The sequence below is a fragment of the Pan troglodytes genome, chromosome 17, assembly GCF_028858775.2.
Source record: "Pan troglodytes isolate AG18354 chromosome 17, NHGRI_mPanTro3-v2.0_pri, whole genome shotgun sequence".
In the NCBI taxonomy this organism is placed as follows: domain Eukaryota; kingdom Metazoa; phylum Chordata; class Mammalia; order Primates; family Hominidae; genus Pan; species Pan troglodytes.
Window position 1 is genome coordinate 80060740 of NC_072415.2, and position 25741 is coordinate 80086480.

At 39.3% G+C, this 25741-nt stretch overlaps 1 protein-coding gene across 10 annotated transcripts in view; it reads right to left on the bottom strand.

The window, feature by feature from the left end:
* Nucleotides 1–25741, bottom strand: part of RTTN (rotatin) — a 204213-nt gene that overhangs the window by 12507 nt on the left and 165965 nt on the right. For 6 of the 10 annotated variants that reach the window (XM_016933873.4, XM_016933869.4, XM_016933874.4 and 3 more), the window contains 6 exons: nt 16931–17090; nt 16067–16164; nt 14759–14836; nt 10717–10843; nt 6596–6798; nt 3388–3655 (listed from right to left, as the gene is read on the bottom strand). In XM_016933873.4, the coding sequence (XP_016789362.4) occupies nt 3388–3655; nt 6596–6798; nt 10717–10843; nt 14759–14836; nt 16067–16164; nt 16931–17090 (934 nt within the window). The remainder of the gene's footprint in view (nt 1–3387; nt 3656–6595; nt 6799–10716; nt 10844–14758; nt 14837–16066; nt 16165–16930; nt 17091–25741) is intronic. The other 4 variants (XM_063795852.1, XM_016933870.4, XM_063795853.1 and 1 more) reach the window with 1 other exon arrangement.

Genomic DNA, 25741 nt, shown 5'->3' on the forward strand with positions numbered 1-25741 from the left:
GACATGTATATTAAGTTTTCAATTTTGGCCACTGAAGTTCTAGATTACTGTTGTAAAACAGAACTTCCTACAATAATGGAAATATTTATATCTTGCTATTTAATAAGACAGCCACTAGCCACATGTAGTGAGTACAACTGAATAATTTTAATTAGTTTAAATTTAAATAGCTACATGTGGCTGATTATCATACTGCACAGTAAAGTTCTTGAAGTTCTGTTTGGTTCTTTTCAAATATTTCAACTTGTCAGTTTCCCATTTCCTAAAATTTTCAAGCTTGTCATTTATTTATCTAAATATGGTATAATTAAAGTTATTTTTAAACCCATGCTTTGTAATTCCCATATTCAAAGTCTGGGCAGATAAGCTGGTATTTTTATTCTTCTGCTGTTTCTTACTACATGTTGCCATGTCTCCTAATGTGCTTGATTATCTCTAACTTTGTACTGGTTAATGCTTTTGAAAAATTATTTGTAGAGGTTCCCTGAGGCCCAGTATGAACTTGTCTTTCATCCATCACCAAGGCAGTTTGCTTTCTGCTAAGTACTCACAGGCACCATCAATCGAAGACACCTCAAGCCAAGTTCACGGCCAACTTTGGGTGCAGAGCCCTATCAGAAGCAGTCTGTAGTACCCATTCTCACATTTTTTTTTTCCTTTTCTTTACAGTCTCCTTCATGAAGTTTGGGAAACCAACTTATTTTTGACTCATCCATCTATTAAGAGAATGGTTCTTTGGAGGTCCAGCTTAATACAAGCAGGATAGCCAGTAAGAATCCCCACTCTGGGGAATCGCAGCTTCTGTCCTCTCACCCCTCGATACTCCTCAACAAAAGCCAAGCATACAACCTTGGCAAATGCACTTGGGGCAAAATAATTTTCTACATAATTCTTACTTGTCTGGGCAAGACTTTCAATCAAAACTGGACTGGAAGTTTCTATCTTTTCAGTTTTTTTGATTATTTTGAGGTGCATTTTAATACAGCCTGTCTAGCATGTTATTGTCGTTTTCAGAGGAGACTTAGTCTGGCATTGCCAGAAACAAGGAATTTTCCAGATCTTTTTTTTTTTTTTTTTTTTGGAGATGAAGTCTCACTCTGTTGCCCAGGCTGGAGTGCAGTGGTGCGATCTTGGCTCACTGCAACCTCCGTCTCCCCAGTTCAAGCAATTCTACTGCTGGGGACTACAAGGTGCCCGCCACCATGCCTGGCTAATTTTTGTATTTTTAGTAGAGGCGGGGTTTCACCATGTTGGCCAGACTGATCTCAAACTCTTGACCTCAAATGATCCACCCACCACGGTCTCCCAAAGTACTGGGATTACAGTTGTGAGCCACCATGCCAAGCCCCAGATCTATTTTTACCAGCAAGGTCAAGCTCCACTGCACACTCCACTCCTGACCATTTAAACCAGATGTGTGGGTGCTACCGATCAGAGGCAGCCTTTCCTGGGAGACTTTTAAGCTGGCTGACTCTGCTAAGGCCTCCTCCATAAATCCCCAAGTGGAAAGCGAGGCATAGCCTGTGACATCCCTTTATAGTTCCACACAGAAACTGCACAGCTGATGTCTCTTATCTTACCCCTGCCTGAAAAGCCCACTGATCTCTAGTCTGTGGGCTAGGGGAAGCTTCTCACCAAAGTTTATCCATCTGCTTTAAGCTAATGAAGGAGAAAAAGCACTGCTGACTACAAAGAAATGCTAAAAATAATTCTAGAGGGGTCTAGAAGTGGAAAATGCAGACTTCCCTCCTTCACTTCTCAAAAAGCTTGACCTTTTTCCAACTCTCAATAATAAACTGGAGTAAGTAGCCCCCAAAGAAAAAACAATCATTCTAAGAAAGGGGAATAAACAATAACAGATGTTACTGAGTAGCTGCTATATACCAAGAATGGTCACAAACACTTCACAGGCTCTCTCATTGCCCTGAGGAGGGATTATCATCACCCTCATTTTACAAATGTGAGGGCTGAAGCAGCTACAGTGGGAGAGGATGGAAATAAAACCAGTGATGTACATCACGCAGCAACAGAGAACGCAGCATCAGCACAGCAGCCACCGGAAAGCAGAGTGCAAAATCCACAGTAAGGTTAGGTCTGCTACAAGCTAACTGAACTTTAAACATCCTTCTATATCATATCTAGCAGTTGATTATCAGAATGCTTTTCAGAAAAATAGAATCACAACTATATACACCACAAAATGTAAGAAGAATCATTTTCGTACACTTAGAAAACCCTTGATTTCACAGAAAAATGCTTCTGAGAAAAGTTTAAGTGAAAAACATGAAAAAGCAAGAGAATGAATCTATCTTAAACATTTATCATGTACCAGAAATAGCGCTAGGCACTTTATATGTGTTTATAAACTGATTCTTACCAAACCAAGAAGAGTGGGCTTCTTTTATAGATGAAGAAGCTGGGCCCAGCGAGGCTGCACCAGGCGACGCTGGAGTGATGCCCTGGTGCTGGCATTCAAGACCAGGTGTGTAGGGGTCTGGAGCCTACCTTCTGTTTTTCACTAGAACACATGTCTTTTATAAAACTCACTCCCCACGAAATTCACATACTCCTCACAGAGATAACACATGGTTGCAGAAAAAGATCTTTCCGATTCTTTTTGCTTCAATTTTTTCCTGAATCCTTACCAATCCTCGCCTCCATCTGTCCTACATCTGAGAATGAAGTCTCTGCGAGGCTCACTGCACCATCTGATCTCAAGCCCTGAACTCTCTCCGGTCTGCTTGGGATCTCTCTCAATCATCAAATATTTATTGAGTGCTCGCTAGTTGCAGGCACAATTCTAGGTGCTACACATAAACAAATCAGACAAAAACCTCCTGACCCCATAAGAGCTTACCTTCTAGTGTGGGAAGACTAGGAATAGACAGATACATGAGACACATAATCTATCAGATGGCGATAATACTACGGAGGGAAATAAAACCAGGAAAGGAAATAGTGAGGAGGAGGAAAGAGAAGGCCCCCTGGGTGCGGGGCTATTATATTAACACATGGTTCCCGAGAGGCTTCATTGACATAGTAGCATTTGCTTGAAGATGCAGAAGAGGGGAGCTGGAGTTAGAGGAAGAGCAAGGAGAGAGGAGAGGGAGCAGAAGGTAAGGCCAGGGAGCCCTCGTCCACGGCTCCCCTTCCTCCAGGTGTCCAGTATGTGCACTGGAATGACATGATTTGCTAACCTCAGGAGACTCCTGGAAGCCCACAGAAGGCTGAAGCCATGCCTGATTCATTCCCATGCCTTCCACAGTGCCTTGAACACAGTGGGTGCTTAATAAATGCCTAGAAAATTATTTATAAAATTATTTGGTGTTGACCTGAACAGTCTGTGAATAACTACATATATAAATGTATGTGTGTGTGAATACTTACCATTAGCCAGGATCTTGGGTTTATTAGCAGGACTGAAGCAAACATTATGAAAGATAAGAAGAGGCAATAAAGGGCTGCTCTTGTGCTTGTATTTGCTCATCTCTGTTAGTAAGTCTAGACAGCCATCAAGCCTCAGAATCATTTGTTGCCCATCTTCTCCAGATGATATATTCAGGAGTAACTTCAACCAAAGAATAGTCAGATTACTTAGATGTTTATTTCCTCCTTTTGGCAATGCTAGAGAGAGGAAGTTCTGTAAGAAGTTACTCTGTGGATAAATAGAGAGAATATTATTTTCTTCTCATCTTTTTCATTATTTTCCTAGTCCCTTGGTGACCAATTAACTAACATTCTGATATACTCTTCCCCTACATTAATTTCTCCTTCTTTCTAATAGCTTCTGAATACTCCATCTATATTATTTCCAAGCATAAGTGAAAAAGGTAAGAAGAACAAAATAGTGCTCAAGTTTTAATTCCTGCTAATTATTTCCTCATGATGGATGAAGTATACTATAGTTAACTCTTAATTATTTAGAATTGGTAATTAAGTTTGGAGATTATTTCAGGGCTCTTGAGTTTTCTCTTCTCTCTGCCTTCTGGTGATTTTGCTATTAAAAGCTACCCTGTGGAAGGGAAAAAGGCAAAAATCCAAATCAGTCTTGAATACTAGTTAACAACTCTGGAAGTAGTGAGGGTATTTTGAATCATTATAGCTACAGGTGTTGTTGTTGTTTTTATCAAATCTATAGATACATCTTACATTCACTTTATCCCAGGTACTTATCATTACAAGTAAGAATTTCTGATGGCTACACGTCATTCTATTATGCTTATAGATGAGAAAGCTCTATTATTTGAACTGTAAGAGTCTTTTCAACCTCCAAATAAAGCCCCTTCCAAAAAACCCCACCAAACCCTTAACTATAAGAAAGATAACAAATTATTGCTTAGACTAATCTATATGCAAAGTATAAAAGTGCTGCATCAAGCTGCAGCCCATGGCAGCATGGAAACCACAGTTAGGTGGACATTTTAGAAATGAAATGCAATCACTTAACTTTTATGATTGCACAGAATAACTCTTCTCTCTCTCTGTTTAAATCTACTCCAGTTTATCTCTTAGGTTTTCCTAGACCAAAATCAAGATGTTGGCTTTAATCTATAAAATAAACTTAACGTTTTTATACAAAAGGACTCTGAGTGTTAAGAATGAAATGAGCTACAGAAATATTATCAACATTACCCACACAATAAGTAAACTGTAAAATTACATGCCCACTTTCAGCTGCATTTGCTGTCACTCACACCTACTCTCAGCCAAATTGACAGTTTTTAGATTCAACCCTTGCTGGATTTGGGACTGACAAGGGTGATAAAGTAGATGTCAGTGCTCTCAAATATAAATGTGCTGTGGGCACTCCTTTTTTTTTTTTTTTTTTTTTTTGCTGCTTCTAAAGATGTTTTCAGACAATTTCCTACACCAGGTAGAATATGTAGAGATGTATACCATGGTAGAAAAAAAAACAAACAAGCAGGATATTTCGGAGCCTGAGTTGTACAATACCACCTGCTGCATTTTCTATGTCCTACAGATGAGTAATGAAGAAGTAGAAGTGTTAAGTGTCTGGGCTCATTATTACTTAATGCAGCAGAGGAAGTCTCAGGCATTTCCTAATTACAGCAGAGGAAAAAGACTTGATTAATCCGTCCCTGGAAAGAGAGTCTGATCACACTTCATCAAAATATTCTTAAGTATAGCACTAGAATAACAGATTAAGAGTTGAACATATCTTAGAGATTATTTTGTTAAACCCAAATGAAGCTGAAAGAGAACAGGTCTCCAGCTCAAAGTCACAGACCAGACTCGAGATTGGCACTTACATTCCTTCTGGGTGCTCCCACTTAGCTTCCCACCAACATGCTCTATAAGGAAGTGGTGGAAAGCACTGCCCCCGCTCTGCTCTCACATATGCAGAATCTCTCATTCTTATGGATGCTAATCACATATATCCAGTTCAAGAGAATGTCTCATTTTGGAAGTGATGCATGTATATGAATACATATATGAAGAAAATATATTCAAATATATATACATATATGACATACATGAACATATACATGAAGAAAATATCCAGCCATGTGCTGGTAAATAAACAACTGATTGTGGTGAGGGTAGAAAAGATCCAAGATTTGTACAGTTCGCTGAATTACGTGGTGTGATATGCCCACTGTGGCTGATTTCAAAATAACAATGTAACATCAACTGGAATTTTTATAAAATTTCTGCAAATTTAAGATGACACTCATGAGTCAGTAGGAGGCTGGCTCCAACGTGCCACTGAAAACATCTTTCCTTGGTAAGATTGATCTTTCCATTTCCTTAGAAAGACCGAACTTTCTATTTATGTGGTGATAACAAAGTATCTTCTGAGGAGTTCAGGGAGAAGAAACAGTAGAGGAAAAGGAGACTCAATTCTTATAAATGCTCTCAACTTTTGCAATTTATCTTGGCCTTCAAGTAAAAGAAATGGAAACACTCAAATTACAATACTAGTAAGTAGTATATAATCTGATTACATTCAAATTTGAAGGGATTTTCCCAATTAGGGATTCTGTTTATACACATCTAAATACAGAATATAAGTGCACATGTGTACTAGAATTTATTTAACTCATTACATCCCTTTTAAATTACCTTAAGTTAAAATCAGTGATGAGAAGTCTAGATTGGGAACTGGAATCCTAGAGAACTGATAAAATTGCTTAACATGCCATAAGGAAGTTAAGTCTAACTGGGGGAAGTGGGCTGTGATTTCATAAACCATTTTGTCAATGAAATTAAACTGAAATTGTTACTGCCCAATTTGGTCTGTTTAAAGACCAATATATTACTTTTATTATTTCCAATAAATGTAAGACGGCTATCTTTCTAAAACCCTCATCTTTGAGAATGATAAAATACAATCCGAAAGCTAAGAAGATAAATGAGAAGGAAATGGTATGACTCTACTCTAGCTCCTGTCCTTCTGCACGTGTCATCTATCAACTGGCTTTAAACAAAGTGAACCTCTTAACCCTTTTATAATCCTTTAAAATAAAATGCCTCAAAATCATAATAATCTTAGAAATTGAGTTGTAAACTTTTGATTGGAAAGATTATTTCACTGAGTACCCTTTTAAGATATGTGGGGAGTTTAAGTGCGTACCTTCTGAATTACTCCTTTACAGTCATGCGACAAGGCCAGGTTTGAAAGAAGCATAAAAACCATCTGCTGAACCGTGGTGTTCTCCAGTGGCATCTGGGAAGCCAACTTTAGGATACACAGCATCAGAGAGTTGCTCACGGCTCCTCTATGTGTAGCTTGAACAGGGTGTTGTCCACAACTTGACCAACAAAGAGAACTGCAACCTTCAAAAATAACAGCCTATCACAATGTCTTCTCAGTTTCCCTGTTTAGTTTTTGAAGACACTAAGTGGCAAAGCATATCTGTCTAACAAAATGACTAGGCCATTAACCTGTGAACTGCAAATTAGCAATGGAGGCTAATGTTGGTGTCTACAGTCAACCTAATAGATATACTGTCCTCACTGAGGGCCTAATTATCTCACTAAAGCACTTTAAGACACTAGGTTTATTTTTTAAAAAAGAATAAAATAAACATACTAGGGTTTTTAATAGTTGCTAAAGAAAACATCTAAATAAAGGCCTGTGTAAAGGAACAGAATTTTAGAAATGGGAGATAACTTGTCTAATGCCTTCATTTTACATAACATACAAATAAGGAACATAATATCCCTGGGGAAGCGGACAAAACAAGTACTATTTTCTATATTTGGTCAACAAAGATATGGAGCTCAGAAAAGCCAGTTTGTTGTTCAAGGTCATACAGCTTAGCATGGCAGGAGCCAAAAGTGGCATCTACAGGCTTTCCAGGGTTCAGTGTTTCTCAGGAAATTAAGTAACTGAATGAGACTTATTGAGGGAGAAAAAAAAATTAGAAATACATTTTAATGTTAAATCAATAATACTGTATTATACATAAACCTAAGGTATAATTGACTTGTCAAAGTTCATACGAGGAGGCCAACTTAAGTATAAACTGATCAGAATCAAATACATTCTGTAAAAGAAACTCATAAAAGATGAGTAAACAAACAAAAGATATACTAGTGGAGCTGGAAAATGCACTGAAAGGAGACATTCCCACCAGACCTAAGGAATGGAGAAAGTTAACAGCACAGAATGAAGGCAAGGACAATCCTGTACACATATGCTTCAATGACAGTTCAAGTTCAAGAGCTTGAAGGTCTGTTTATATCTCTTTGTGCTGACTGGAGACAACCTGAGTTGGGTATCGAAATGGACAGCTCCAGAGGTGTCAGATTATTCAAAGGAATAAGCCATCATCAGCATCTGGCAGATTATTCAAAGGAATAAACCATCAACAGCATCTGGCAGTAACTAGATGGGCTCCTTAACTGTTTTGAGTTCCAGTCCCTTCTCTGTATAACCTTTGATATTCAGAGACCCCAGTTGCTGGGCTACTGAGTGTTGTTAGAAGAAAGCACAAAAACTTGCTAGTCAAATCTTAAATTTATGACCATAAATTTAATAAAATTTAAATCTTAAATTTATGACCATAAATTATGACCATAAATTCTAATTTATTTTCTTAAATTTATGACCATAAGTGGTACTTAACACTGCCAGCAATCCTACTTTGCTTCTCTAGCGTGTTTACTTTCCTTCCTCTAAAAACAGCTACTTCACACTTTCTCCTCTTCTCACATCACCTCTACTCCTTGTCTTTGCTCATTCTTAGTGGTCAGTGTTCTCTCCTAAATGAAGAAAGCAGAAGTATTCAAAATGGGAATTTTCTCATCATTCCCATCAAGTCTATCAGCCCTCCTAAATCCACATCCTTCCTCTCAGCCTTCCCTCTGCTTCTGTTGTCAGCTGTGCTCTAGCTCTCACCTCTCTTACCTACTCAGGCTGGGCTCTTACCTGCACTCTTTCCTGCACCTCATTCTCCCAATCCCTTAAGTTAATAAACATGCCTTAAAAACATACATCTTTAAAAACGAGCAAAAACTCCTCCTTTGACTCCACATCTGTCTCTTGCTGTTGCTCCATTTCTTTGTCGTCTTAAGAGTAGAACATTTTGGAAAAGCTGTCTCCTCTACTTCTTCATCTTCTCTCCTCAACTCACACTAAGTAGGTTTCTGTTCTGGCACTGCACTAAAATTACCCTCAAGGTCCAAAAGAACATCAATACTGCTAAGTCCAACAGCCATTTTTTCTATCCTCATTTTAGCAGAATTTTCGATAGCATTCCACACAACTGAGCATGCCCTTCTCTGACTTTCTGTGACTGTGCACTGTTATCTCATTGGCTGCTCCTTCTCTTTTTTTTCTGCTGGTTTCTCATCTTTTGATTAACTCCGAATGTTGATGTGCCTCAGAACTTGGTCATGGGTTTCTGCTTCTCCATCTACACATTCTCCCTGGGTAATCGCAAACAGCCACATGGCTTTAAATACAATCTACATGACAACGACTCCTGTGGTAGCCAGCCTCCAAGATGGTCCCAGTGGCGCCTGCCTCTGTACCAGGGTTGGTATGTGTGACCCACAGGAGCTAGGAGTGCTGTTCAGTTACTTCTGAGACTGGATTATAAGAGACTATAACTTCTGCCCTCAGCCCACTCATTCTGGGTCGTTTGAGACAGCCCTAAGTAGCAAGGAATTGAGGCTCCCATAGTCACACTGGATCCTCTATCCCAGTCAAGACTTCAGATGATTGCAGAGACTCTGAGCGAGGACCACCCAGATTCGCCACTCCCAGATTCCTGAGCCACAGAAGCCGTGGCATAATGAAATGATTAATGTTTGCAGATGCTAAATTTTAGAGTAATTTCTTTTGTAGCAATAAATAACTAATAATATTCCCAACATTTTAAATCTTCAAACTTCCCTCTACACTCCTTTGAATTCAACTCCAGCTTACTATTTTCACTTGAGTGAACATCAACACCTTAGACTTAACAAGACCAAACAGAACTCTTGATTCCTACTACTTTCTCACTTCAAGTCTGCTTCTTTTAAATCTTCCCCATTTTAGTAAATGGCACTACTGTGCACTCAGGCTCATTTCTCCAAATGAAGTTCACCCCGGACACCTTTTTTTCCTTCCTACCTCCCACAACAGGTATCCTTGACTCTACCTTTGAGCTATATACTGAATCTGTCTACTTCTCTCAATCTCTCCAGCTACCACTCAAGCCCAAGCCACCATTATATCTCCATGACAAGTCTCCCTGCTTCTAGACTTGCTCCCAATCATTCATTCTCCACATACCACCCAGGGCAATTTTTCTTTTCTTTTCTTTTCTTTTCTTTGTGAGACAAAGTCTCACTCTGTTGCCCAGGCTGGAGTATAGTGGCGTGATCTCGGCTCACTGTAACCTCCGCTTCCTGGGTTCAAGTGATTCTCCTGCTTCAGCCTCCTGAGTAGCTGGAACTACAGGCATGCACCATCACGCCTGGCTAATTTTTGTGTTTTTAGTAGAGACAGGGTTTCCTCATGTTGGCCAGGCTAGTCTCAAACTCCAGACTTCGAGTGATCCGCCTGCCTGGGTCTCCCAAAGTGCTGGCATTACAGGCATGAGCCACCGCACCCAGCCTAATCCTTCTTAAACACAAATTAAATCATGCCACTCACCAGCTTACAACTGTCAAGGTCATCCTGTTACACTCACATAAAAATCCAAACTCCCTACTCTAGCCCCTGAGGCCCTACATGACCTGTCCTCCTATCTCATTTCAGATCACTCTCACCAGAACTCACAATGCATGGCCCACCACAGGCTCTTGATAAAATGTCTATCAAGTGCATGAGCGAAAGAGGAGCCCTAGTGATATCAAGTATCACCAGACCAACTGTTATGAGAACTAACTTTCAACATGCCAGTCTCCTGCTCTAGAATCTATGAGAAGTTCTAACCTTCACGTGGCTTTTGAGGTCTTACATCATAATTTTTATCCTCTCAATTTTCCTACTAAACTCAATTTCCCATTGCCAGATAATCAGACCAGTCCTCCCTCTCTATTCCCTGCACTGCCAATGACTCTCTCATGTCAACAAACACACTAAAATATCTGTCTGCTCTCATAATACCTACAAGAAAGCTTGCCTTTGCCCATCATATCCTCAATAATTCAGAGAAATACTTCAAAATATGTATTAGTTTTTCCAGTCCACCTTAACAACATTTATAAAACTAGTATTTTGGTATATTATTGAAAGGCAGTATTGGATCCTATTACCATTTGGAAAATTTGCAGTATAGACACAAAGGAGCTGCAGAGAAATTTGCATCAATGAATCATCCATCAAAATCCAAGGCCAGAGAGAGTGCAAGACAGGGACAAGGTGAGCTTCAAGAGCTGCTTCCTGTTGAAGGAAGGGAAAAAGACAGCATTAGTCTGAATATATGAAAATATAACATTAAAATCAAAACAACAACAGAAAGCCATCAACATAAGACCCAAGGAGAACCCTGTGGACGGCTTCAGCATCCTGCCCCAGCCCCACTGGGCTCCACACATGGCTGCCCTGACCATGAGCCTGACCAATCTTAGGACGTCGCTTCAACACCAGGGTGGTTAAGATGTACCACTAAGGTAGGAAGCATAGAAAATAGCCTGTGTAACATGTAAATTAAACAGCAAAGTGATATCTCACAACACTGAATAAATTCCTGTAAATGCTATGAACTGGCCAAGAAGTGAGAATTTCTGGTTAAGTAAACATTCTGATCAACTCTGAGTCCTCTTTGCCCACCCTCTCTCCCTCTCCTTCTCTCTCTCTGTGTGTGTATGTGTGTATATACTCAAAGTAAATTACAGTTTTTGAGTAATTTGAATATATAAAATTCAGTCTAAATATGATAAATTGATAAATTCTGAAGTAACTCAGAGTCTTTATTACAAAGATCAGTTACCCCGGGACAATATTGCAGATAAAATATAGCTGTTTAAGTGCAGCAATATCTATTTTAAATGAACAAGAATTCCGAGGTAATTTGTAGACCCATGATTATGCACGTGAGCATGCACATAAATACACACACCCTATACAATTTCACATAGCATCAAGTGGCAGAAGAGGAGAAGTGATTCCCAATGTTCAACACTCTCCGTAAGCACTGAAGTCATTCCCAGTGCTTTCCCTAAAGTTCTTCCCTTGTTCACCACTCTCTGTGGCACACGGCCCTCCATCTGCAGCAGATGACCTTGTTTACTATTTCACAGAGAAGACAGAAACGATTAAGTACAAACTCCTTTATCTACTCTGCCATTCTGTCCACATAGTTTATCTGTATTTTCATCCATTCATCCTTCCTGTCTGCCTGGTAGTGACAAAGAGGTGTTCCACTTCTTGCCTGCCAGAGACTGATACATCCATCTGTGTTCTGAAACACAGCTCTTCCTGCCTCCTCAGGGATCTTAATCCACCAGTTAGTTCTCCTCTTGCTATCTCTTAAACAACTCGTCCCCAATTTGCTCATTTCTGTGCCTGTATTCAAGTAGTTTACATGTTAAGAGAAACAAACATACTCATTTCCTTTCATCTTATATGTCCTAAATTATTAATGCCACTTTTCATGACCAAACTTCTACATTATTATTGCTGTAATTTCCCTGCCTCACATTTAATCTTTAGCTCATTTCCGTTTATTTTCTGCCCTGATGATTCTATTGAGGTCACTTCTACTTTTGTGGTTGCCAACAATGCTTAAGCACGGTGGCATTTGCTATATGTCTCTTAATTTCCATGCTGCTGCTCTATCCTGGATCATTTCTGATAGAGTCTGGATATTTGTCCCTGCCCAAATCTCATGTTGAATTGTAATCCCCAGTGCTAGAGGTGAGGCCTGGTGGGAGGTGTTTATATCTTGGGGGCGGATTCCTCATGGCTTGGTGCTTTCCTCAAGACAGTGAGTGATCTCATGAGATCTGGTCATTTAAAAGTGTGTGGCACTTCCTCGCCAGCTCTCTCACTCTTGCTCCAGTTCTAGTAATGTGATGTGCCTGTTCCCCTTTTGCCTTCTTGTCATGATTGGAAGCTTCCTGAGGCCTCCTCAGAAGCAGACGCCACTGTGCTTCCTCTATACCCTGCAGAACTGTGAGCCAATTAAACCTCTTTTCTTTAATAAGTTACCTAGTCTCAGATATTTCTTCATAGCAAGGCAAGAACGGCCTAATGCAATCTCCAAATTCCTTCTCCAGTATTCCCTTCTCAGTTGTTTTCTGCCCCCTCTTAAATGTTCCTATTTTCCAAAGATATGACCTTGGTTTTCATTACATACTTTCTTGGGAAACTTCAACAATGGTGAGGACCACAAACACCATCTACACATTGATAACTCCTAATATCCCCAGCTTGTATCACTCCTTAGAGTCCCAGACCCATAAAATCTACAGGCCACAAGCCATTTTTTACCTGGATGCCCCAAAGACTCTTGAGGCTAGCACGTGCAAGCATGAATATCGGGTCTCTCACACCTGCGCTCTGCTCTATCATGCACTCTTAATGCATGATAATGCAGCGGCTTAAACTGGAGTTTGGAAGTCATTCTACATTCCTCCTCTTTTCAATGCCTCAAATTTACTCCCTACCCTCCTTCTCCTTTCTACCTGCTCAAGTTAAGGTGTCATCATCTCTTGTCTGGACTATGACAGTCCCCTCCGTCTAACCTTGTCCACTGTTTAATTCATTTACCTCACAGCCACCATGCTCCTTCCAGTATGAAAACCCCTTAATGTTATGCATATGCGAACAGCAGAGTGGGGTGGCAGTGGGTGACCTGGTGAATTACCCAATAGTGGCCAACTATTAATAATGAGAACATGCCATACACCTGATAAAAGCTGAAATTGAAATTAATAATCTCTACCTCCATAATATTATATTTATACTCAAGGATAATCTTAATATTCTTTGGATTTACTTCTTATTAAACAACTTAGAAATACAGAAATGCTTTGACTTATTGAGATATTACACTTTTATAAATGGCTAATGTGATACAAATTGAGCACAATATTTATAACTAGTAGCCAGGTTAGCACTTCATAAATCGTTATAGGTAGATCCCACATGTAAAGTATTCCAGAGTATTTCCCTGAATAAGGTGTCATGAATGAATATATTAACTGCACATACACATGAAATTTATATATTTAAATTTACACACAAATACTGACTGTACATCCAGTCACAAGCATAATATCATAAGCATGAAGGAATCATTAAGTTTATTAATGGCACTTTTGTCTTGAGAAAAAGTTCATATAAATTCATATATAGGGAATTTTAATAAATTGTATAAATAAATACTTAATTTCCATCAAACTACTTTGAAATATAAATTGTGAGTCATGTATCTGGCTTTTTAACATTGCTCAAGTGTGTTCAACATGTCCATTTTCCAGATGTGGTATGGTTTTTCCAGTTGTGCTCTTACCACAAGTAAGAGCAAAACAGGTAAAAATTTATAAGGCAATAAAAGCTTCTATAATTTATCTTTGCTTTCTATATTAAAGCTTTAATTTAGTATTTTTAAAAATTTTTATTTTCGTGGCCAGCTTTTATAAAGAATAATCTAGTATTTCTGCATTAAAGCATTAATCTAGTATTTCAAAAGTGTTGTAAAGCTATAGACAAAGCAAATCAGAGTGTTCAAAAGATTATATCCTCTACAGTAGTACTGATACAATGGTTTAAAACATCATCAATGCTTACAGACGAAGCAAAGCATCTCAGTGATTTTTAGACAGAAGGGCCATGTAAATGGTCACAGGGAGTCTGCAGAGCTAGAAGAAACTTGCTCTCGGTGGATGTGGCCACACTAGGTAGCAGCTCTAACTATCTTCTCCTTTGAAGCAGGAAACTCTTCATTTTCTTTCCTTATAGATACAGATAGCTTCACTTATTTCCTTGAAGAGTTGTTTTGACAACCCATTTTGAAAGAATCTACCTTATAAGACACATCCAGCCATTCATTCCATATGTAAAACATTTAAAATACCTAAGAGTACAGAATGAGGCTGAAGTTTGCGAAGTTAAAGTTTCAATGATAAATCAAAACACTGATATACACAAGAAATGTAATCAGTGTTGATGAATAACGATTAGATACACACATTTCTGACAATTAACACTGAGTTTAAGGACCAATCAACTGTGTGTCTAAAAATTTAAAAGTCAGAGCTTTCCATTTTTCCTACTACATTATCTCACATAAAAATTAAACTGCTTAATACCAGTACTCCTATTAAAATTTTGAAAAGTAGTTCTACTTACTTTACATTCCTCATTTTGATAAAGACAGTTTCTTAGGAGCTGCATGGCAATGCTTAACTCTTTAATAACACCATCCTCCTATTTAAACAAAAAGCAGTTGAAAACTGTGAATGCAACAGCATACTTCACTTTTTGTGTATAGTAATTCCCTCCCCTTTGGGTCACGGGACAATGCAGGTGTGCTCTGATCATGCCCAACCACTGTAACTTTGAGGGAACTGACAGGCTAACGATCTCTGAAAGATGACCATATCTCAAGAAGCACATTCACCATGAAAAAGCTATTTCTGTTCTATCAAGCATGGAGGAACTGGGATATATGATAGCCTCCATGTTTCATCTCAATAAAGTGAGGCAGATACTGAGAGATTTTCAATCATATCAGGTGCTGGCTGACTTTCTCAATGATGAAGGGCCTTTGGCTAGGGAGGAAAAGAGGCAAAAAAAAAAAAAAAAAAAAAAGAACTGATAAACATACGATCTCCTGCATCAATTACATTATTAAATAAGACTTTGTCTTGGTTTCTTATTAAATGCAGTAGAAACTAGTTATTACATAGCGTGCTGCTATAACGGCCTTACCTACACACATATATGTATATTTATATATTTATACTATTCACACACTTTCATTTGTTGAATAAGTGGGTGGCAGATCTTGTTAACCACAGTAGTTATTGTTAATCATAGCTATTATATAATAACTATGTTATTTTCAGTTTATCTGAGCATGCAGTTTAAACATGAGTCCAGCAGATTCAATGCTAGAGGAGATATTCAGAAGGCACAGGAGGAGATAAACAGAGATGAGGAATACCAGCTCTGCAACCACCCAGATTTGGGGCAAATATTAGCTCCATCAATTACCAGTTGTGTGACTATGCTGTAATGAGTGTTTGTTCATGAGATAATAAATATGAAATGTTTCAATAGTGGCTGACATATAGAAAACTCTCAATAAATTATAGTTGTTACAGATCTCATTCCTAGTTAACCTATGCTTGTTTTGAGATAAAGATTTTCTTTTTGTAGTATAAAAAATTTATCTGGCATAGTATCATGTATATGTGGATATTTCCAATGTTTATAACAACAGTACATAATAGACAGATGTTGTCTAAAGATCTTCAAGTAAGAATTAAGACCAAAAAAAGCCAACAATCTGCTAATGTAGAAGTCTCATTAATTTATCCATCTGTACCTTTCTTCTAAATGAGACACTCATTTCAAGCTCGTGCTCATTTCTAGGCACAAGAGGACTGGAGAATGGTCTCTATATATAGCCATTCATTTATCCCAGAATGTTACCTTTTTTTTCAATGCTGCTTTCCCAGGCCTCAGAGAATCTAGGTTCAGTTGTGCATTTATGTGTTTCATCTGCTCCATGCAATTGTCTATAAGATTGGCTGAAAGACAAAATCTGCAGTAGTCAAAAGGATATTCTATTTCCAAGTACGTTATAACCACATATACCAATCAGATTCTCAAAAAGGTAACATTTTCTATTTCTGACCCACTTCATTTTAGAATTTTCAGTCAGAGATTAATGAATCAGAGGGGGGAAAAGTAAGAGGACTAAAATGCTGAAGTCCACTTGTTTTCAGTTTTTAGTAAGATACTACCCAAATCCAATTTACAACTTGAGGAATACATCATTTGTTGTAGTCGCAAATCACAATTGATATTAATGGACTTGATGTTGCCATTATTCTCTTTTAATTCTCAGATCTACATTCTCCGATTCCCAAATGAGAAATTACAACACTCAAGAGGGAAATTTATACAAAAATATGGAATCATCTGTTGCTGTTTTTACCATCAAAACTATGTGGGTTTTGTTCAGGTATGCAGTGAGTGCTTCTGGATAGTAATATTTAATTATAATGAAACTCAGTGTGTTAGCTTTTAGCTTCCCTAATATTTACATATAGGTTCTTTAGAGCAAGAACCATCACATACTAAACAAACAAAAACAAACTATGTCTAATCTTTTTATTTGAAAAGTAATGCATATTTACTGCTTCTGTATGGAAAAAAAAATTATTTTTAGTGACACTGAGATTATACTACACGTTTTTTACATTTTGAGTCCAAAGAAAATTAACTTGAACAAGCAACAAAACATATGAATTGATAATGCCATCAAAACAGCTCATATGTCATGTGGCTCACCTTTCAAAGCATGTTTCTGTGCTCTTCTACTGACAGCCAGAAGTGACATCAATGCATTTGCAGCTACTCTTTTCAGGATATCTTTGGAGGATTTCCCTTCATAGCACTGCAGAGAATATAAATCAAACTGCCTTGAAGAAATATTTAATCTGGAGCAAAACTGTTGTGAATAAAGAACATTTTCTACTTAAAAGATATTGCTAGGTTTCAACTATCATGTGAAATTCACTGGATTTTGATAAATCATTAATATTTGAGAATGTTCTGCATGGATAAGACTGTATAAGTTGCTTATAATATGGAAAAGAACAACAATCATTCTTAAAGACTCATCATCTACAGAAAAAAGCTTTACTTAGCTTTCACGTAGCAAGCTCATATACTTACTCAAATTCACCAGCGCATATTGTATATATATGTGTGTACCTTATTAAAATGGGTCCTTGTAAAACTGCTGAACAGGAGAACTGTCATCAATTTCCTCCTTTCTCCTTCTGGGGACACATTCCCCTCTCTCCATTTCTATCTAACCTACCCCTATATCTCAGGTGATTTGGTTCTTTCCATCTTTCGTTTCTATGGTAACATGCACCTGTCATATAACATTTTCTCAAAAAATAGTGCATAACTTTTTTGACTTTCAGAGAAATGGAAAATCATTTGTAATTCCGAAACTACTATTTCTGTATATTTCCTTTATACATTTAAATTTATGAGCTAGAAAAATTTTCACTTAAAATTTTCTAATATGTACAAAAGTAGACACAATAACAGATTCCATACATTTTTATTAAAAAACAAAACTAGAAATTTCTGCTCCAAGATGGCCAACTAGATACAGCCAGGAGGAACATCTCCCACTGAGGGACTGGGACACCAGGAAGACTGGCACACTCCTAGCAGATCTTCAGAGGGAGGGCATCGAGAGCAGATGGAGGGAAAACACAGAGCTGGGGCTGAAGGGGGAGGAAGCTGGGGACCCTGCTCGGGGCTACCAAGCACCACAACTTGTTCCTGGCCCCCAACAACTCCTGCAGAGGGGGAAGTTGAAAAGGCCAGGAACAAAATTCGCTCTCCCCACAGGCCTCTGGAATCCTGGTAGGAAGGAACCCCTGGACCACCATGGACATTTGAGTTGTCAGGGAAAGCTGCTTAGGGAAGCAGTGGAAGCAGAACTCCAGCTGGGGCAGAGCCCAGAGAGTTTGGTATGGGAGTGTCTATAGCGGAGCACGGCCAAGGATGCCCATCCCCTTAGGCTAGACTTGCTCCCATAGGAGACTTCATCCCTAGGGGAACTGTGGGACCTCAACTCTGCAGGGTGGTCTTGCCCATGAGATGGGGCCAATCTGGTCCACCCTTTGGTCTGCTGGCTTCTCCCAGAGCCCAAGCCTAGCCACACCTGCTTGGAGTGAAGCTTCCAGGTACGGGCCCACACGGTAGCTCCTGCACTGGCAGACTGCCTGACTAGCAGAGTGCTCCAGCAGAGTGACCCCAGTGGACACGCACCAGCATTCTTCCCCCACTGCAGCCTCCTTCATGCTGCCTTGCCTGCAGGCACTCACCCATCTCATGCAATGACACACACAGGCTCAAAATAAAGGGATGGAAAAAGGCTACCAAGCAATGAAAAACAGAAAAAAGCAGGGATTGCAATTCTAATTTCAGACAAAATAGACTTTAAACCAACAAAGATAAAAAAAGACAAAGAAGGGCATTACAAATAGTAAAGGACTCAATTCAACAAGGCAACCTAGCTATCCTAAATATATATGCACTAAACACAGAAGCATCCAGATTCATAAATCAAGTTCTTAAGAGATCTTCAAAGAGATTTAGACTCCCATAGGGTAACGTGGGAGACTTCAACACCCCATTGACAGTATTAGACAGACAATCCAGGCAAAAAATTAACAAAGATATTCAAGACCTGAACTCAACACTGGACCAAATGGATCTGATAGACATCTACAGAACTCCCCACCAGAATACAACAGAGTATACATTCTTCTCATTGCCACATGGCACATACTCTAAAATCAACCACACAATCAGACACAAAACAAATTTCTGCAAATTCAAAAAAATCAAAATTATACTGATATGGTTTGGATCTGTATCCCCACCCAAATCTCATGTTCAACTGTAATCCCTAATGTTGGGAACTGGATCATTGGGGTAGATCCTTCATGAATGGTTTAGCACCATCCCTTTGGTTCTGTTCCTGTAACAGAGTTCTCATGAGATCTGGTTGTTTAAAAGTGTGTGGCATCTTGTCCCTCTCTCTTCCTCCTGCTCCCACCATGTGAGATGCCTCGCTCCCCCTTCTGCCATAATTGAAAGTTTCCTGAGGCCTTCCCAGAAGCTGAGTAGATGCCAGCACTATGCTTCCTGTACAGCCTGTGGAACCATGAGCCAATTAAACCTCTTTTCTTTATAAATTACTCCGTGTCAGGTATTTCTTTACAGCAATGTAAGAATGGTCTAATACATATACCATCCACACTCTCAGACCATAGCACAATAAAAACAGAATTCAATACAAAGAAAATTGCACAAAACCATTCATTTACATTGAAATTAAGCATCCTGCTCCTGAATAACTTTTGGGCAAATAATGAAATTAAGGCAGAAATCAGTAAGTTCTTCGAAACTAATGAGAACAATGATAACATACCAGAATCTCTGGGACACAGCTAAGGCAGTGTTAACAGGAAAATTTGGAGCGCTAAATGCCCATATTGAAAAGTTAGAAAGATCTCAAGTTTGCACCTAACATCACAACTAAAAGAACTAGAGAAGAAAGAGCAAACCAACCCCAAAGCTAGTAGAACACAAGAAATAATCAGAATCAGAGCTGAAGGAGACTGAGACATGAAAAACCATTCAAAAGACCAATGAAGTGAGGAGCCAGTTTTTTGAAAAAAATAATAAAATATATGGACCACTAGGCTAGATTAATGAAGAAACAAGAAAAGATCCAAATAAACATAACGAGAAATGACAAAGGGGATATTACCACTGACCCCAGAGAAATAACCATCAGAGACAATTATGAACACTTCTATGCACACAAACTAAAAATCTAGAAGTGGATGAATTCCTGGCCACATATATCCTCCCAAGACTGAACCAAGAAGAAACTGAATCCCTGAACAGACCAATAATGAGCTCTAAAATGGAATCAGAAATAAATAGCCTGCACACCATAAAAGCCATGGATCAGATGGATTGACAGCCAAATTCTACCAGATCTATAAAGAAGAGCTGATACCATTCTTACAGACACTGTTCCCCAAAAAAATGAGAAGTAGGAACTCCTCCTCAATCCATTCTATGAGGCTAGCATCATGCTGACCCAAAACTGGCAGAGACACAACAAAAAAAAAGGGTCAATATCCTTGATGAACAGCAATGCAAAAACCCTCAACAACATACTAGCAAACTGAATCCAGCAGCACATCAAAAAGCTAATCCACTACGAACAAGAAGGCTTTATCCCTAGGATGCAAGGTTGGTTCAACATACGTGCAAACAAATAAACATGATTCATCACATAAACAGAACTAGAAACAAAAATAACATGATTATCTCAACAGAGGCTTTCAGTAAAATTCAACATCTTTTCATATTAAAAACTCCTAACAAATTAGGTATTGAAGTAACATATATTAAAATAACAAGAGCCATCTATGACAAACCTGCTGTCTACATCATACTGAATGGGCAAAAGCTAGAAGCATTCCCCTTGAAAACTGGCACAAGACAAGGATGCCCTCTCTCACCATTCCTATTCAACACGGTACTGGAAGTTCTGGCCAGGGCAATCAGGCAAGAGAAGGAAATAAAGGGCATCCAAATAGGAAGAGAGGAAGTCAAATTATCCCTGTTTGCAGATGACATGATCCTATATCTAGAAAACCCCATCGTCTCAGCCCAAAAGCTCCTTAAGCTGATAAACAATTTTAGCAAAGTTTCAGGATACAAAATCAATGTGCAAAAGTCGCTAACATTCCTATATACCAACAATCAAGCCGAGAGGCAAATCAGGAATGCAATCCCATTCACAACTGCCACCAAAACGAAACAAAATAAAATAAAATAAAATGCAATACCTAGGAATACAGCTAACCAGGGAGGTGAAAGATCTCTACAAGGAGAAATACAAAACACTGCTGAAAGAAATCAGTGGTGACACAAATGAATGGAAAAACATTCCATGAACATGGCTAGGAAGAATCAACATCGCTAAAATGGCCATACTGCCCAAAGCGATTTGTAGATTCAATACTATCCCTATCGAACCACGAATCACATTCTTCACAGAACTAGAAAAAACTTTTAAAATTCATATGGAACCAAAAAAGAGCCCAAATCGCCAAGGCAATTCTAAGCAAAAAGAAAAAAGCTGGAGGCATCAAGCTACTTGACTTCAAACTATACTACAGGGCTACAGTAACCAAAGCATGGTAATGGTATAAAAAATAAACACACAGACCAATGGAACAGAATACAGAGCCTAGAAATAAGGGTGTACACCCAGAACCATCTGACCTTAGACAAACCTGACAAAAACAAACAATGGGAAAAGAACTCCCTGTTCAATAAATGGTGCTGGGATAACTGACTAATTATATACATACATTGAAACTGGACCCCTTCCTTACATATATACAGAAATAAACTGAAGATGGATTAAAGACTTAAATATAAACCCCAAAACTATTAAAACGCTGGAAGACAACCTAGGCAATACCATTCTGGACACAGAAACTGGCAGAGATTTCATGATGAAAATGTGAAAAGCAACTGCAACAAAAGCAAAAATTGACAAATGAAATCTAATTAAACTAAAGCGTGTCTGCACAGCAAAAGAAACTATCAACAGAGTAAACAGACAACCTACAGAATGGGAGAAAATATCTGCAAACTATGCATCAGACAAAGGTCTAATATCCAGCAACTACAAGGAACTTAAATTTACAAGAAAAAAACAACCCCATTAAGAAGTGGGCAAAGGACACGAACAGACACTTCTCAAAAGAAGACATACACATTGCCAACAAGCACATGAAAAAAAGCTCAACATCACTGATCATTAGAGAAATGCAAATCAAAGCCACAGTAAGATACCATCTCACACCAGTCAGAATGGCTACTAAGAAGTCAAAAAATAACACACGCTGATGAGGTTGTGGAGAAAAGGGAATGCTTATACACAGTGGGACTGCAAATTAGTTCAACCATTGGGAAGGCAGTGTGGTGATTCCTCAACAAGCTAAAAAAAGGACTGCAATTCAACCCTATAATCTCATTACAGGGTATACACCCAAAGGAATATAAATCATTCTATCATAAAGACACATGAATACAAATGTTCACTGCAGCACTATCTGCAATAGTAAAGACATGGAATCAACTTAAATGCCCATCAATGGAAAACTGGATAAAGAAAATGTGGCACATATACACCATGGAATACTATGCAGCCATAAAAAAGAGTGAGATCATGTCCTCCGCATGAACATGGTTGGAGCTCGCGGCCATGATCCTTAGGAAACAATGCAGGAACAGAAAACCAAATACTGCCTGTTCTCACTTATAAGTGGGAGCTAAATGATGACAGCACCGGGACACAAAGAGGGGAACAATAGACAATGGGGCCTACCAGTGGGTGAAGGGTAGCAGGAGGGAGAGGATCAGAAAAAATAACTATTGGGTACCAGGCTTAGTACCTGGGTCATGAAATAATCTATACACCAAACCCCCGTGATACAAGTTTACCTATATAACAAACCTACACATGTACCCCGAACCTAACAGTTAAAAAAGAATCGGCTGGGTGAGTGCAGCAAGGTGGCAGAATAGAAGCCTATACTGTTTGTCCTCCCCTGACAGGAACACCAAATTTTAACAACTATATGCACACAGAAAAGCACCGTCACAAGAACCAAAAATCAGGTGAGCAATCACAGTACCTGGTTTTAATGTGTACGGCTGAAAGAGGAACTGAAAAGTGTCGGAGATACAGTCTTGAATCACCACCCCTCCCCTATCTATCAGCAGCAGCTGCCTGGTATGGCGAGCTAACTTGCACACTTGGAGGAGGGAGAGAGCAGCAACTGGGGCACTTCACACTGAATTCAGTGCTGCTCTGTCACAGTGGAGAGCAAAGCTGTGCTGGGCTCAGCCAACACCCATGCATGGAGAGATCATTTAGATCAACTGCCCAAACCAGCAGTCAGAAGTGGAGTTTCTTGGCAAGCCTTGCCACCGTAAAGCCAGTGCTCTGGGGTCCTAGGTAAACTTGAAAGGCAGTCTTGGACACAAGGCCTGCAATTCCTAGGCAACTCCTAGTATTAGGCTGGGCTTAGAGCCAGTGGACTATGGTGGCATGTGACACAGGGAGACAACAGCCAGGGCAGCTAAGGGAGGCCTTACACCATTTCTCCCTCAATCCCAGGCAGTGCGGCTCGCAGCAACAAAAGTGACTCCTTCCTTCCACTTGAGGAGGAGAGTAAACAAGACTTTGTCTTGCATCTTAGATACCAGCTCAGTCACAATAGAACAGGGCACTGGGCAGAGTCGTGAGACCCCCATTCCAGGCCCATTCCTGGATGATATTTCTAGACAAAATGTGGGCCAAGGGAACCCACTGCCTTGAAGGGAAGAAACCAGTCCTGGCAGGATTCATTACTTGCTGACTAAAGAGCCCTCAGGCCCTGAATAACCGGCAGCAATATCCAGATAGTACACCACAGGCCTTGGGCTCTGGGACGTGCTGACTTTAGGTATGACCCAGCACATTCACAGCTGTGGTGGCTACAACAAAAGACTCCTTCTGTTTGAGAAAAGCAGAGGGGAAAGTAAAGGGGACTTTGTCTTGCATCTTAGGTATCAGCTCAGCCACAGTGGGTAGAGCAACAAGTAGGCTCTTGGGCTCCCTGAATCCAGGCCGAGGCTCTTGGACAGTATTTCTGGACCATCTCTGGGCCAGAGGGGAACTGACTGTCCTGAAGGGTGAGCCCCAGGTCTGGCAACATTCGTCACAGAATGATAGAAGTGCCCTTGGGCTCTAAGTGAACATTGGCAGCAGCCTGGTAGAACTCCCATGGGACCATGGTATTGGTGGCCAAAAGGAGAGTCTCCTTTTCCGTGGAAAGGGGAGAGAAGAGCAGAAAGGACCCAGTATTGTAGTTTGAGTGCCAGGTTAGTCACATTAGAATAGAACAACAGGTAAAATTCTAAGGTTTTTGACTGTAATCCCTGGCTCACAGATAGCATCTCTGGACCTGCTCAGGGTCTGGGGGAACTTACTGCTCTGAAGGGAAGGACAGAAACCTGGCTGGCTTTGTCACCTACTGATTATGAAGTCCTAGGGCCTTGAGTGAACACAGGTAAGCAGGTAGCGACTGCAGTGGGCTTGAGAGAAACCCAGTGTTGTGTTGACATCGGGACTAATCCAGCGCAGTTCCAGTGGTGGTAGCCACAGGGATGCTAATATCACCACATCCCCAGTTCCAGGCTGCTCAGTATATATAGAGAGACTCTGTTTGTTTGGGAGAAAGTAAGGTAAAAGAACAAGAGTCTTTGCCTGGTAATCTGGAGAATTCTTCCAGATCTTATCCAAGACCACCAAGGCAGTACCTCTACAAGTCTGCAAGAAACAAAGTGTTATTGGGCTTAAGGTCCAATTCCCTTGGAATGCCTGGAAAGCCTCCTCAAGGAGGACACACACAAACAAGCCCAGACTGCAAAGACTAAAACAAATACCTAACTCTTCAATGTCCAGATACTGATGAACGTCTAAAAGTAGCAAGATCATCCAGGAAAAAATGACCCCACCAAATGAACTAAAATAAGGCATCAGAGACCAAGCCTGGAGAAACAGAGATATGTGAACTTTCAAACAGAGAATTCAAAATTGCTGTGTTAGGGGAACTCAAAAGAAATTCTAAATAAGAGAAAGAATTCAGAATTTTATCAGATAAATTTAACAGAGAGATTTAAATAATTAAGAAGAATGAAACAGAAATTCTGGAGTTGAAAAATTCAATTGGCATACTGACAAATACATCAGTCTCATATTAGTAGAGCTGACCAAGTAAAAGAAAGAATTAGTAAACTTGAAGGCAAGCTATTTGAAAATACACAGTCAGGGGAAGGAGACAAAAGAAAAAGGAGAATAAAGAAGAATGAAGCATGCCTATAAAACCTAAAAAATAGCCTCGAAAGGGCAAATTTAAGACAAAGAGATAGTGGTAGAAAGTTTATTCAAAGGGATAATATCAGAGAACTTACAAAACCTAGAGAAAGATCAATATTCAAGTACAAGAAGGTTAGAGAACACCAAGCAGATTTAACCCAAAGAAGACATTTAAGATATTTCATAACCAAACTCCTAAAGGTCAAGGATAAAGAAAAGATCCTAAAAGCAGCAAGAGAACAGAAACAACATACAATGGACCTCCAATATATCTGGAAATGTTACAGGTCACGAGAGAGTGGCATGACATATTTCAAGCGCTGAAGGGAAAAAAAATAAAACAAAACAACAAAAAAACTTTACCCTAGAATAGTACATACGATGAAACTATCCTTCAAGTATGAAGAGAAATAAAAACCTTAGACAAACAAAAGCTGAAGGATTTCAACAACACCAGACCTGTCCTACAAGAAATAGTAAAGTGAGTTCTTCAATCTGAAATAAAAGAATGTTCGTGAGCAAGAAGAAATCATCTGATGTTACAAAACTCACTGGTAATAGTAAGCACGCAGAAAAACAGAAACTATTGTAACACTGTAATGGTGTTG